The 15,628-nt window shown below is 36.3% G+C and overlaps 1 protein-coding gene across 1 annotated transcript in view; it reads right to left on the reverse strand.

Moving 5' to 3' along the window:
* Positions 1-5,260: 5,260 nt before the first annotated feature.
* Positions 5,261-15,628, reverse strand: part of LOC134675172 (thyrotropin-releasing hormone receptor-like) — a 150,255-nt gene continuing 139,887 nt past the window's right edge. The window contains exons 4-5 of the mRNA XM_063533365.1: positions 6,203-7,184; positions 5,261-5,885 (exon numbers count right to left, since the gene is read on the reverse strand). Of these exons, the coding sequence (XP_063389435.1) occupies positions 6,209-7,184 (976 nt within the window). The 3' untranslated portion in view covers positions 5,261-5,885; positions 6,203-6,208. The remainder of the gene's footprint in view (positions 5,886-6,202; positions 7,185-15,628) is intronic.

Here is a 15,628-nt window from a genome sequence, read left to right on the forward strand (position 1 = left end):
GACAAAAGGTCCACCGAGAAATGCGTTGAGTTTGTACCACTCACTGCGTCTTTGTGACATGAACGTGTTTGAGGTGTACCTCAAAAATTCTTTCAAAATGAAACAATGAATTAGAAATACCCAAAGAGGGAGTGAGACAGACACGCGCCGTACTTCAATATCGCCTCGCGTCACCACGAAAATACGTTAAAAATTAAACACGAAAGATAACAAGCGTAAGCGCTGCAAGCTTTCATAGATCTTACGCCTTTTTGATCCTGACTTACTTGTCAAAATAGCCGAATGGCGCGAGAAATGTAAGTCATTAGAACGTAGTTCGGCGTGTTGCTTCTCTGTCGCACTTGTAAATTCGTAGGTAAGTGTGACAGGGCGGCAACACGTCGAACGTGGTTCGCGGTAGGTCCTCTGACTGAGCATGTGAGCATTTACGAAGCATGCTTAAAAACAGTAAAGGATATTATTTAAATTATTGAAATATAATACGGTCCATAATGTGCTGCTGGTGTATACAAAATGTAATCATTTACATTAGTGTAGTCATTAAATAGTAAGTATAATTTACTTAAGTGTAATAAACATGTACTTTACGTAATGATTTGAACTTGTTATTGTTACTTTTACATTTTGTTACCGTTCTTCGTAAACAACGTCGAAATAAAAACCCTGTTTATCGCGTTTTTTCGTTAACCTCTATTCTACAGCTCAAATATGCAAGAGCGATAGAGAGGTATATATGCCTCTATATCGCTTCCGCACACTATCGAGCTAATATATTAATATAATAGAGGCAGATAAAGCAATTTCGATTGTCGTTTTTGCGTTACGGCCTGCCTGTAATTCAAAAATATAGTGATTATTAATTGGCATGTTTATTTATAGACCTAATTATTCTATTTCTTCACTCAACAATCTCATCATGATAAAAGTAAAACTGAATTCACAGGAAATAGTGCGAAACGAAACGCAAATCATAGGCGGCTGTGAGCTGAGGGCCTACCGGGAACCACGTTCGACGTGTTGCCTCCCTATCACACTTACGTACGAATTTACAAGTGCGACAGAGAGGCAATACGTCGAACGTGGTTCGCGGTAGGCCCTCTGACAGCTGACTGAGCTGACAGTGACGGAACAAATAACAAAAGTTTGCAACGAGTTCATCGTGATGTTCAGATAATTTAGTTTTGTCTTATAGTGGTAATACTAATATATATACCGAAATATCTAAACAGGCACATTGTTTATACGTTTAAATATACCCGTGGCTCTACCTTGGTGTCTTTTGCATGCAAAAATGTAGTGAAAAATATTGCCGCCTGCGTTACCGGCGGCGCGAATGTTAGTGTGCTTTTATTTACATCACTTTGCTGTTAAATCATCTGAAGTGGTAAGTTAGTTATTTTTATATATAATGATATCTAATTAGAAGAAAATATGGAATTTGTTCTCCTTAGTTTGTTAAAAAACAGTCGTACAGTTTTAAGGTTACTATTCTAATTGAAATATATTATTATTAAACTGTAAATAATATCAAGTAGCAAGGATTAAAATTGAACAAACAATAAAAATAATTTACAGCTAAATTAGAACCAGTTTCATAAAAGCATCAAAGTTTCTATATAGGATGTGGGGGCTAGGTCCTTGGTTTGATTCTTATTTCTTAACTTTATCTGTCTTCTGTTGTTCAAGTTCTTTTCTTCACCTCGAGAATTGCATTCAAATTAAACATTTTTATGTGTAAAGGATGTTAGGAGTATAATTATATTATATGGTTTGGCCCAGGACTGTCTCATACCAAACATTGAGAAATTCATCATATACACCCAAAAGAATAGGATGAGTATAACTTTCCTGGTTCTTACTGACTGACAAGTTGCGTTTGACTATAAAAATAAATCCATTGTATCTAGTTTTTGTTTGCCGATGGAGTTCAGAGAAATTCAGAGAATATAGTAGCCGATACTGAAAATATGCCAGTACCTCACCTCATTTGAAGTAAGACATTGTAACACCTCATTTTTGAAAATGAGGTACTCATACAAACTCATTTTAAATTGATGTCCTACCCATCACTAGCATGCAATGCGGTGTACGGCGTGTACGGGGGTTTGAGCGGGAGGGGTTTGGCATCATCATACTTTATACCTACATTTTATGGTAGGTAATCATAGCGGTTTATTTAGTTTAGGTATCATAGTGGTTTTCCGGGTCAAGCTCCGGGTCTCTGAGTCCGAGTCCGAGTCCGGGTCCGGGTCCGAGTCCGGGTCCGAGTCCGAGTCCAGGTCCGGGTCCGAACCGGATCCGGATACGAGTCCGGGTCCCAGTCCAAGTCAAAATCGAAATTCGAAATCACCAAACGTGTACTATGCGTCGTTGAAGAGTTCTGTTCTGATCATCATCAGTAGTTCCACTTCATCAAATGCGACAGTTTTTAATGTAAATGCTTGATTTAATGATGAAAATACAGAAAATTCTATACGTATGCCTTTAAGATTTGAGGAGTTCCCTCGAGTCCTTATGTATCCCATCAACAGAACTCGAGCTTGACAAAAATGTGGCTTAAAAATTTAACTTGCTTAACAAACATAACGAAGAGGACAAATCGCCAAACGTGAACTATGCGTCGTTGAAGAGTTCCGTTCTGATCATCATCAGCAGTTCCACTTCATCAAATGCGACAGTTTTTAATAAAAATGCTTGATTTTCTGATGAAAATACAAAAATCTCTATACGCATGCCTTTAAAATTTGAGGAGTTCCCTCGATTCCTCATGGATCCCATCATCAGAACTCAAGCTTGACAAAAATGTTGCTTAAAAACTTAACTTGCTTAACAAACATAACAAAGAGGACAAATCGCCAAAGGTGAACTATGCGTCGTTGAAGAGTTCCGTTCTGATCATCATCAGCAGTTCCACTTCATCAAATGTCACGTTTTTGAATGTATATGCTTAATTTATTGATAAAAACACAAAAATCACTATATGTATGCCTTTAAGATTTGAGGAGTTCCCTCGATTCCTCATGGATCCCATCATCAGCACTGGATTTTGACAAAAACGGGACCAATCTGTATGCATATACATACAAACAAAAAAAAGAATTTTCCAAATCGGTCCAGTAATGACGGAGATATGGAGTAACAAACATAAAAAAAAAACATACAACCGAATTGATAACCTCCTCCTTTGGGATTTGGAAGTCGGTTAAAAAAGAAAATCGGGATGACAGTTGCTACGGAAAGTGACGTGACTATTTCCCTATGTTATTTAATTTCTATTGATTTTCTAACAATGACTGTCTTCTTGGCTAGGAATCCAATGGCCTATATTTATAGTGTGTAGCTTTCAAATAGAGCTCGACGGCTAATCCTATTGTCTATTGTTCAGTAAAACCGCTCGTGCCACGTGCCACAACCACCTGCATAAAATATACGTAGTATTTCGGTTACTGAGTGCCGGCGAGTCGAACGCTACAGAACCAGTCTAAAATGTGTCATAGAGATGCGTAACAAAGGCGCGTTATCGGAGAGCGCAGCTACACTGGTTTTTTGAGCGTTGGACTAGCCCGCGCTCAGGTGCCAAATAGGATACCTAATTAAGATCCTTTTTTGAAGGTAAGTAGCACATGCGGTTTTACTTAACAATAGACAATAGGATTAGCCGTCGAGCTCTATTTGAAAGCTACACACTACACTGCGAACCACGTTCGACGTGTTGTCTTCCTGTCACACTTACGTATGAATTTACAAGTGCGACAGAGAGGCAACACGTCGAACGTAGTTCGCGGTAGACTCTCTGGGCTGTTGTAGTATGTAAATGGTATATTTCGCAACTGCTCGATTCGAACTTTAAGATACGTCAGTGTCAGTGTCAAAAGTGATGTTTTTGTTTGAAGAAACGTCACATTTGACGTCACGTTTCTAGATCTATTAACTGACGTATCTTAAAGTTCGAATCAGGCCGTAAGTACCTAAGTACTTAGTGCTGCTTACAATTTAATATTTTATCACACTTATGTGCGAGTTAGCGTTTTATAATCTAGATATTATTATATCTATCTGTGTATCTAAATGTGATCTTTTGGAATCAAACTGATAAATTACATATCGGTGTAGATACACAGACTTTTTTTGTCCAAATATATCACGAGCGGCAAAATTCGCATGAAGTGATCGTTATATTGCAGCAATTAGCTTCAGCGGTAGCTCACTGTTCAGTCGTAAATGCCGTAATACGGCAATTATGCTGCTAAGTGGCAGTTAATTCAACGTGTGACTGTATTCAAATACAAGTGACTGCTTGATATTGTGATACGTAAAGTTATAAACACGAATTCACGTTTAAGGTAACAGTCCATTTCTGACCGCAGCTGCACTATAGCATTAACTGTACGTCGACACGTCGATGCTATTGTCAATTTCCATAGTAAAATGAATGACAAGACAATGAATGACAGTAGCGTCGCAACAGTAGTGCAGCTGTCGTTAGAAATGGACTCTCACCTTTAGGGTAATAATTTTTAACTTTGGAGTTACTTATAGACGCAAAAAAATATTCTATTTCTTAAAGCTGCAGCTTTTGCTCAGTTACGTTTAGAATTAACATTAAGTACAGTGATATATTTTGTATGATTAAAGTTCGTTTTTTTAGCATTAGAAAGAACTTGCAAGAAGGTAAGCGATCTTGACATGCCTTTTAATTGAAAAACGCTTTTTAAAAATCGGAAACTATTACTTATGAAAGCAGAAGAATATAAATGACCGCATTAGATTCATAATTGTTACATATTTGACTTAATTTATTTTTAAAATGTGTTTTTAAATTAAAAGACACATCAAGATTGTTTAGCTTATTTCTAATGCTAAAAAAACGAACTATAATACTTTAAGTAGTTAATCAACTACTACTACGACCAAATAAAACGAAGTGGTTACTTTGCCCTGTCTTGTGCTATTTTTATAGTAAGTAAGGGTTTGTATTACCTAGTAGTACTACCTAGTAGCAATACACTTTATTATATAAAAATCAAAACACAACAGGAAAAATAACATTCGTCCATTAGTACAAAGGCCCACCGTTTTAAACATTTATGAGTGTATATTTAGACAGTATTAAACTTTGCTTTTATGCATTCATATGCTACTTACAGTTTATTGCTAATTATTTACGGTAAGCTGGAAAAAATAAGTATGTACTTACCATAATTGAAAACTAAAACGTCTAAAACGCTACAAAAGAAATCAAACACATGTTATAAGTTTAATAAAGTTTATAATTATAAGTCATAAAATGATTTAATTCATTCTGCTCCATATATTATATTTTGTAACAAATACCTACATCTAATAATACTTTTAGAACACTCGTCGAAAACCAGACGAACCATAAACTTTAATAGATCAAAGGCATATTCAGAAACTCAAATTACGATACCAATTTGATTTAAATATCAGTACACATTTTGAACAATATTGATATTAAATTGATATCATTTTCTACATACGTCCCAAGTTCACTATAAGGTAGAAGTACTAGTATTCGACATGGGCACTTTATGTCAAAGTAATATAGGTTAAATGTGAACGGTGAAGATTTTTCTGTATTCAAATTTAATCCTTGTCTTTTGACATAAAGTGCCCATGACGAATACTAGTGCAGAGTCGAGCACTAATACTTCTACCTTATATTTTACTTCCTAATTTAAGCTATATTAAATAGCTCTAACATTTAAGTAACTAAAGAGCTTGTTACATCTTCCTAAATTTAATAACTGACGAGAGAGACGCCGCAATACGTGAGACACGATGGAGATTTCCATATACATACAACAATATCGAGGCATGATTTAACTTTTTCTTCAAAATTAAGCCGATAAAGACGAAGCTACCTGCCGTTGCTGCTGAATTTCAAGATATTCACAAGAGACGACACGTACTAGATCAATTCTAGATACGTTATAGTTTAGATATCAACTAGTTCTCTTTTGCAGCGCAATTCGGGCAACCAATGTCACTTTTACGTTAGATAGAATAAGATATCTATTAGATATGAATTAGATCTCTAAGTCATATCCCGTGGAAATCGTTCAAGAGTATCCAGAATCGCGCAAATATCAAATTTGACAGGTTAGATCTTAAACATATCGTTATCGTATCTTGGTGATGTCTAATAGATGTCTATTTCATAATCCGAATCGGGCCCTACATCATATCACACGAAACTCTCAGGGCAGTCGTAGTCGACACTCGTCGACTTCACTACGCAGTCAACTTTTATTTTATGCTTCAATCTTTTACTTTCGCACTCTACGCTCTTAGCTTTCGCACTGTTTATTAGTACACTGCGCCTTAACGAGCCCCGGCCGTCCAACTCGATGTCTGGCCGGCTAACACTCACATCGTCCATGTCAGAACGATCCACCGTCGCCACCTCAACCATACTGCCCTCACTCCGCATCCTGTTTATCTTAGTCACCTTTGAACCACACACCGGCTCCGACTGCTGTCTAATAAATCTCTTATTCAATAACCTATCAAAGAAACTAGTTTTAACTTTAACCGTGTCGGTTTTGTCTAAACTTCCTCTATGGAACAACTTCTTCAAACTATTGGTCGTACGCGTCAAACTGCTGCTGGTGGTTGACCCGGTCGTCCGGTTTTCCACGCTTTGATTTCTAACAGCTACCTTCTTATAACAGATACACACTTTGCAGAAACCTATTCTAAATTTGGACGACATTAGATTGTACAATATAGGGTTTATAGCGGAGTTAATGTATAACATTATTCTAGAGAAATAAAGGACGCTGTACCACGTTTCTGGGTTCATGCTCTCAGTCCATTCTGATGGGGTTACTATTATCCATAAAATAAGTATTCTATACGGCATAAGACATATGAAAAAGCATAGGACTACAGTTCCGAGCATCAGAATCACTTGTTTCCGAGCTCTGGCGTTGTAGGGATCGACAGTCTTGTTCATGACGACTTTGGCGGCCGCGGTGACGAGGTTCTTGGCGATGACGCTGTAAAGGACGATCAGGATGATGAGGGGGAGGAAGTAGAGGAAAACGATGACCATGAGGAAGAAGCTGATCTGCCAGGGGGAGCGGGCCGGCGTGAGGCAGCGCGAGTGCGCGCCCTCGGCGCTCCAGTCCTCCGTGTGCTCCGCGATGCCCAGGATGGGACTGAAACAGAAAACTTAACTAAAGACTTTCGTAACAAATCAAGGCCTAGGAGTTACTAAACATTTGAGTTTGATTAAACATTTTTACATTCACAAATAAGCTTCTATTTTCTTTACTCAAATGGATAGTGATTTTATAGGCCCAGAAGTTTTGAAGGAAAGCACTAGCAAGAAAATTTGCAGATATCAGAAAGTGGCTGGTATTTTTTGATCTGCAAATTGCATACTAGCACTTTAGGACGTTCTCACCAAGATAGAACCAAGCTTCAAGAAATAACCATGCCCCGTTATAAAAATTAGTTACTTGTGCACATATATTGCTGAAATGACAAAAACATGTCTTTATTTTGCAATGAAAATAGTAATAATATGTTTAATGCCAGTGCTATCCCGGTAAGATTGTGAACACTTGACAGTTTCTACAGAGTGGTCAATTTGCAAATTAAGTAGGTACTTAAGTGATATGTACAAAAGTCTACACAATTCTAATAAAATGAAGAGGGAAATTATTCAAATAAAGAGTTACGTTTGACATGACATAATATACCTACGTAGAGTTAGATCCAGCTAAATCTGCAACGATTTTGATATCACACGCAGTGCAAGTGTTATTTATACCTACGTCTCAATTTCATAGAAGTCTGACGTTTAAAACACTTGCACTGCGTGTGCTATCAAAATCGTTGCAGACTTGTCTTGGTCTAACTCTATAAGTTAGGTAACTTGTTTGATAAAATGATATATAGTTAGTAGAACTACTTTTCAACAATTTCTAATTCAGAGATGTAAAGTAGCTGGCCCGGAAATTCCTTATTATAAAGCATTATTTTATATCATGACAAACGTTTGAATAGAATCATACAAAAAAAGTAAGTCACATCGAATTTCGACGGAAGAATAAAAAATAGTCTACAGAAAAAAGTATAACCATAAAATAAAGTTCCTAGAAAGCACATTGGAATAGAAACAAGCAATTTCCTCGATGTTGTCGCATCTAATTTGGATCAACTGATACGATCGTTTCGTTCGTTCATTGAATGAATGGAGAATGGGCAATGTTGCGACTTTTATGTTTAGTTTGGAAAGTAACACTGGCCGACTTTTCGTAAGTAGATTTTTTTTTATTTCGACACTGTTGACTTTTTAAAGCCAGGCCTAACTTATAGCCCAATGAACAATTTGCACCTTGAATACATATCTGGCTTGGTGATTTTAATAAGGTTGGTTGAGATGTTTGATGTTAACCTAATTTATAAGTAGTATATTAACCCTTTAACCGCCAGAGTCTGATATATAAGACATTACATATCCAGCTCATTTTGCCACAGTCTGATAAATAAGACAAAGATCTGATTTGGTTTTTACAGCACATTTATAACTCCCGTAACTATGCCAACCTTACTCTGCGTGGTACAATTACTGTCGGTGGCGACACGAGCAAGCTCGATCAAAAATTGCTGGCGGTTAAAAGGTTAATAGTATAATTTGTCTTAGCACTGTAGTTTTATCATTTAGCTTATTCCATAAGTATTGGCTTGCTTACATGACTAAGTCTGGCCTGCAAAAGCAAATCGCATCTTTTTTTAAATGAATACGCCTTATTTCTACGCTATTAACTGTCACATTCCTATATCAAAAGTTAGGTTAAATATAGCGGTCATCAAAGTTGAGAGTATAAGTTTTTACGTACGTTCTGGTATCCCATCGAGTTTACGACATTAGTTACGGGTTTTAATAGTTTGGATATCGGCTATTGACGCTTGAATGGCCATAAACTGTCATTATAGCTACATTAAATGGTTTCTTATACTCTCATTAAAGGTACAGAAGCTCTTAAAATAGCCACTGACACCAATAGATTGGGCCAAATTGTTTATGACAATAATGAAAATAGAATTTGTAAGTATACAGGCTGGTCCAAACTTTGACGTCCAAAATTTTTTTTTATATTCCTCACGTCGTGGGCTATCAGAATATACCCGTATTTTTCGTAGTTTTCGAGTTATGATTTTTTAGAAGCACCTTCAGTTCTTATTTCGAAATGTGAAGAATAACATTACATTATTTTAATTATTTCGTATAATATGAATTTTGTTAGCGCTGAAAAAAAAACTCTTGCCAGTTATGTTGTCTTTTGCGTAACGCGTAAACATTCTTATTTAAGGTATGTAATTTAACTATTTTGTTATTTATTTGTTTACTTAAACAATAATTACAAATTACGATAATTGTCGAATACTCAACTGCCATTGCCAACATTGCCCATTCTCATAACTGCGCCAACAGTGTTTATTATACGAAAATTATACGGGAAATTCATAGATTTATATCCTGAAAAGGCGTAAAGTATTTTGTACTATGAGGCGCTTATCCCCTTCTTGTATAAGCCCAGAAAATGACAATAAAATTATAGTTACAGAGCTGTAAAAATAAATAGCTACGAATAAAGCTTAACGAGTGTGATGTACGGACAAACAAAGCGATGTACACGATAGCTGTCACATATAGTTTACATGGAACATAGATATACGGGATTGCTAGTCTTTATGAATGAAAGAATGAATGAAAATACTCGTATTTATAGGTCCATGATATATTGAGGAGAAATATCTTTCTAAAGGTGCGTTCACACCGTAATTAAATTTTGTAGAGGTAACGGTTTCCAAGTGTTACTGCAACACTATTAGGTATTAAAGTATACCGTATTGCAGTGTTGCTCCACAAAAGTTAACTGTGGTGTGAATGGTCCTTAATGAGTGGTCACTTTGTCCACATAAAAATGTAAAATATTGTTCTAAAATAAAATTAGAATAACATATGGATGTAGTAATAAGTTTTATTGAATTTTAGTTTATAAGTATAAGTTTTTTAAATGCCCTAGGAAGTGGGCAAAGTACAAGTTTTTTGTCCAACTGATGTACAGTCAGCAGCAGAAGTTGCTAAGCGGGCGAGGTGTTCAAAATTATCTTGACGCGACTTTATTGTTAAGATAATACTCTTATTATCTTAACAATAAAGTCACGTCAAGATAATTTTGAACACCTCGCCCGCCTAGCAAATTTACAAAGACTAGCAACCCTCAGATATAATCTATGTAATATAACGAAGCATGTACGAACCTTGTTTCACAAAGGTATTGTTTTTAGGATGGTTCCCACTGTAAGCACTTGCCGTATTATGGCATCCTGGTACCTTTGGAAGTAAATACCTCATTTTTTAGGCATTATAATTTATAATATACACATTAAAGGCACGAAAATTGCAAAAGGCATATAATGTCACGAAAATTCGTGTTATAATTTGCAAGGCTCATAATAAGGTCAATAAGGGTAAGTGTGGCTGGAGGTCACATTGGGGCCAGCCGGCCTAGCTAAGGTGACAATCGCTATCGCTACGATAACGAAACGCTTTGTGTCTCTCTATCACTCTTCCATATTAGTGCGACAGCGACAGTTGCGTTTCGATCGAGGAGCATAAGCGATTGCCTTGTTGGCTACGCGGCCTGTTTACACATTGAGTATAGTTTGTTGATAGTTCATACATAATTGCTACCTAATTGTACTTATGATTAGTGGCAAATATATGAATTTTCAATAAACTCTAGTCAATCTGTAAATCGGCCACATTGTGGTAAGCCAGGAAGGTAGTTGATACGTAGATAAATTGACGAACAATGGTCCCGTTTTATAGTTACAATTAGGATATTGTAGATATCGGATGCAGCGCCAATGTGATATTGAACGCTTAAAACATTCTGAATTCTGGGGCCAAACGTATATCGTATTTTCACGGAAACGCACAAACGTGTCATGCTATTTCAGTCAAGCTCAGTACAAAAGTACTGAGCTTGACTGAAGTAGCATGACAAATTACGAACGTGTCCGAGAAAATACGATGGCAAAAGATTCTTCACTACATCAAATTTAAAAAATTCTACTTTGTACCTAAATTTAATGTTTCGCCACGGTGAAGTATCGCTAGACCTAATAATTTTGTTCGCACATTTTTCAATCTTCTATATCAATGTGTCATTATTAATAAGTAAATTGCTGGACAGGTGTTAGTTGGCCACGGACCAGAAGCCTGCACGCTCGAAGACACGTGTGAACACAATGATTTAAATCATATCGTGCTGATATACGGCCGAGACGAATATATTTGCCATCTGGCATTTCACAGGTCGTTCAACTGTTTGTTTATTTAAGGCATGGTATGTATCGTTGCATATTAATCAATGAACTAAAAAATATTATGAATCATGCAAAGGATATGTAATCGAATTATGGTAGAATAAACACTAATTTTTTAACTGATCACACACATTGATACGTTTATAGACGTAGACGTATAACGATTTCCGCACTACGGCGCGTCCGCCCAGAGAGAGGGCCTACCGTGAACATCGGCGGCGTTGTAAACTTTCGGCCATATTTCTTTCTCTTTTACTCCAAATAAAGCGTAATTAGAGTAACAAAGATAGTTGCTACGAACTTATTTTCAGGGTTAACCCCAGTACCACCAGTTTTCCATTCTCATTCGCGCCGCAACAATAGGGTATTTGACTGTATTTAAAATAAATTATTTTACAGCATGCAAGAAATAAAGCACCAGAAAATTAATAGAGAATCAGTTATTTTTAGACACAATTTCTATTTTAAAACCCGGAAATAATAAATAATAAATGTTATAGGACATTTTTTTTACACAAATTGACTAAGCCCCACGGTAAGCTCAAGTAGGCTTGTGTTGTGGGTACTCAGACAACGATATATATAATATAATTATAAATACTTAAATACATAGAAAACAACCATGACTCAGGTATAAAACTATAAAGAGTAGCTAATTTGATGGTGACATCACAAGCTAGTGTTTCATATAAATTCCATTCGCAAAATAGTTTTAAAATTCGAAAAAAGAAACTGATCTGACTAGTAGTCAAATATGTACCGTATTCAAACGCAACGAGCAAAACGGCGCCATCTTTTATTGGGACCGGGAAGCGGACAGTTATTACGCCTTCAATAACACGGAGAATGCGAGACGTATGGACGACTATTGGACATTCCGAGAGACAATACGTTCTATTTCTGCTTTAAATAAAATGAATTATGAGTTTCTAGTTTATTTAAAAATAACCTACATGCTTAAAGCATTTAATATCCGGAGTCGTCTTTAAGAGCTTACCAATCTGCCGAAAACCTTGCACAGTTGTGCAAGCTTTTGTATATGGACTGACGTTTATCTGACATGGCTATTTGTACGTTACGTACAAATCATGTATAAATAGCCATACATTTGACGTGCCCTTCCCCCGCAAAAATCGGCAGACTGTTTTGTAGGTACAGAACATGAGAGCCAAGGCGTCTCAAGTTACTAAAATGCTCTAAGCCTACATGAGTATAGGGGCATTATGATACCTCGAAAGTCCAGTTCAACTAGGAAATTACCAAAAATTAAATTGAGAAAGTCGAACGTGCTCAAGACATTTCACGAGAATCAGAGAACAATATTCTTTATAATATTATATTATGGTCTCCTATAAATATCTTCTTACTTCAAATTCCATGCACTATTTTTACATTCTCTGTTTAACCCGATGGTTGAGTGTTACTTGGGCATTAAATTCGCCAATTTACATTATTTTAATTTTTTTTAAATAAAATTTAAATAAATTAAATATTTCAGAGAACAGCCGGATAGACAGCCGTACATGTATTATATTGTATAATATATGCAAACATTTTTGCTCAAGCTGAAATGGATGCAAGGTTCACTGATTGTAGCGCTACTTGCACCATTCCACCAACCCGGGGTTAAACGGTTAAACAGTTACCATGGTTACCAGTACAATTTTGGTTTAACGGTTTAACCGCTTAACTCCGGGCTAATATTAGGAAGGTGCAAGTGGACCTAAGATGGTAAAATCTTAAAAACAAATTCGTAATTTAAATAATTCAATTTTGGCACCTATCTATAGATTTCACTATTTATTGAAATTGAAAACGCGCTGAATTTGCTAATAAGAAAACAATTGAAACTTCAAAAACCGATGGCAATAAGCAAAAGTTATTTACGGCTATAGGACTTCAGAAATATAAGAAACTCTTGTACTCTATACCAGTTTTAAGCTTCCGAAATTGAGTTTTATTGCTAAGACAATAAAAGCGAAGATGCGCTTAAAAGTGTTCAAATGCTGTGAAATATTGTCTGGCTTTGTCTATTATGATCAAGTTTTGGCGTTCGCGGTCAAAACATCATAAAATATACCTGGGATAACGATCTTTGTGCCCATGGCTGGTTGTTTATATGATATTTATTCGATTATTTATGTGGCTGAATTGTTCGTATATTTTTAAATAATATCTACCAGTAAAATAAGTTCAAATTAAAACTAAAAACGACAAGGTACGGCCACAGAATAAATAATAGCACTCTTCTTCTTCTTCTTCCTCGCGTTATCCCGGCATTTTTGCCAATAATAAATAATAGCACTACCAATACAGAAAGGACACTTCCTACAAAACCGAAGTTTGACAGCGATTCAGGGACGAATTATGCTATAGTCGTACCAAACAAAGTCTGCAGCTGATTTGATAGCCCACGCAGTGTAAGTGTTATGTATACGTAATAATTTCATAGAAGTTTGACGTTTAAAATGACATTTGCACTGCGTGGGCTATCAAAATCGCTGCAGACTTTTTACTAGTTTTTACGGTCTGACTATATCCGTTTCTAATGTATGGTACTATCCCTTCGGCTATTTAGGGTTGTCTAAATTCAAGTCATTATCTTATCTGTGGTCGTGCACGCAAAAGGACGTCAAATGGCAACCCTAATAATTGCTCGGAGCAATGCTGAGCAGAACGGAGCCGAGTATGCCCGAAGTCAGGAGTGTCTACCCACTGGTACTACTTAAACACAACAATATTTGTTCAGGAATCTAATACATGTCCTACGAGTATAAGGAAGATAAGTCCCCAAAGTAGTTGTATCAAGTTTAAGGCCACATTTAGGACCACTCTTTGCATGTCGTATCTAACAAAAATAATTAATTGTAAATGTACTTTGTTATATGTACAATAGAGTTCATATTACAGTGCGCGGAAAGAGAGAAATATATTCGAAAAGTAGTTGGTAGGGCAAAGTTTTTTATTAAATTATCCGGGATGTTTTCGAAAAGGTCTTTCGTAAGTTTATTTATTTAATAATTCCTATTATACTCGTATTAACTGGAAGAAAGCCACTGATATATAGTGGAGTTCAATAGAAATGGCAAATAACGTAAATAAATATGACAGATTTTGATAGGTTTTATTTTGACGTATAACCTAAAAGTTTTACGATGGTTGTTTACATTGAAATATTAATAACATAACATATATTTTAACTAGTAATTGAGGAGCGTGTTTTCTAAAGGGCATATTTTTCTATGAGAACCATACCAAAATATTGTCAAGGTCGTATCAAAACCAAATCAAAACGTAACAAGTTAGACCTTAAATAGTCGGGTTCTTGGTCACTGAGGGCCTACCGCGAACCACGTTCGACATGTTGTCCCTCTGTCACACTTACGTACGAATTTACAAGTGCGACAGAGAGGCAACACGACGAACGTGGTTCGTGTTAGGCCCTCTGGTTAAGAGCACATAAAATGCAATGTGGGGCGTGCAAGTAATGTACGAGCGAATTGTTTGACTGACGGAGGAAAGTTATTTATTGTTGAGTAGAGTTTCTAAACTACTCCGACTGTGATTTACGATATATGTATCAAACGCCAATGCATTGGCTATGATTGGAAAGTCTACCTAAATTTACGAATTTATTTATTTTATCATCATCATCATCATTTCAGCCTATATACGTCCCACTGCTGGGCACAGGCCTCCTCTCGAGGACAAGAGGGTTTGGGCTATAGTCCCCACGCTAGCCCAATGCGGATTGGGGACTTCACATACACCTATGAATTTCTTCGCAGATGTATGCAGGTTTCCTCACGATATCTTCCTTCACGGAAAAGCTAGTGGTAAATATCAAATGATATTTCGTACATAAGTTCCGAAAAACTCATTGGTACGAGCCAGGATTTGAACCCGCGACCTCCGGATTGAAAGTCAGGCGTCATATCCACTCGGCCACCGGCTTATTTATTTAGTTTTTGATAAACAAATTTTTTTGGACGACGTTTTTGGAAGTTTGTTACCCGAATGCGCGACGTAGTTATCAGTAAAGCAACAAGTAACCTATGTATCAAAACAATATATTTGAAATAGACTGACATTAGTTATTATGATTATCACTATTAGTCTATACAGGGTGTAATTGTTAAGTGTGGCCAGGCGATAATTCCGTAAATATAACAGATATCAGAAAACTTCAGATTGGTATCGAAAGTGCGTTACCCAATGAGCAAAATTACATTTATAACTTTTTTTAAATAAAAGC

This window comes from Cydia fagiglandana, chromosome 21, assembly GCF_963556715.1.
Source record: "Cydia fagiglandana chromosome 21, ilCydFagi1.1, whole genome shotgun sequence".
In the NCBI taxonomy this organism is placed as follows: domain Eukaryota; kingdom Metazoa; phylum Arthropoda; class Insecta; order Lepidoptera; family Tortricidae; genus Cydia; species Cydia fagiglandana.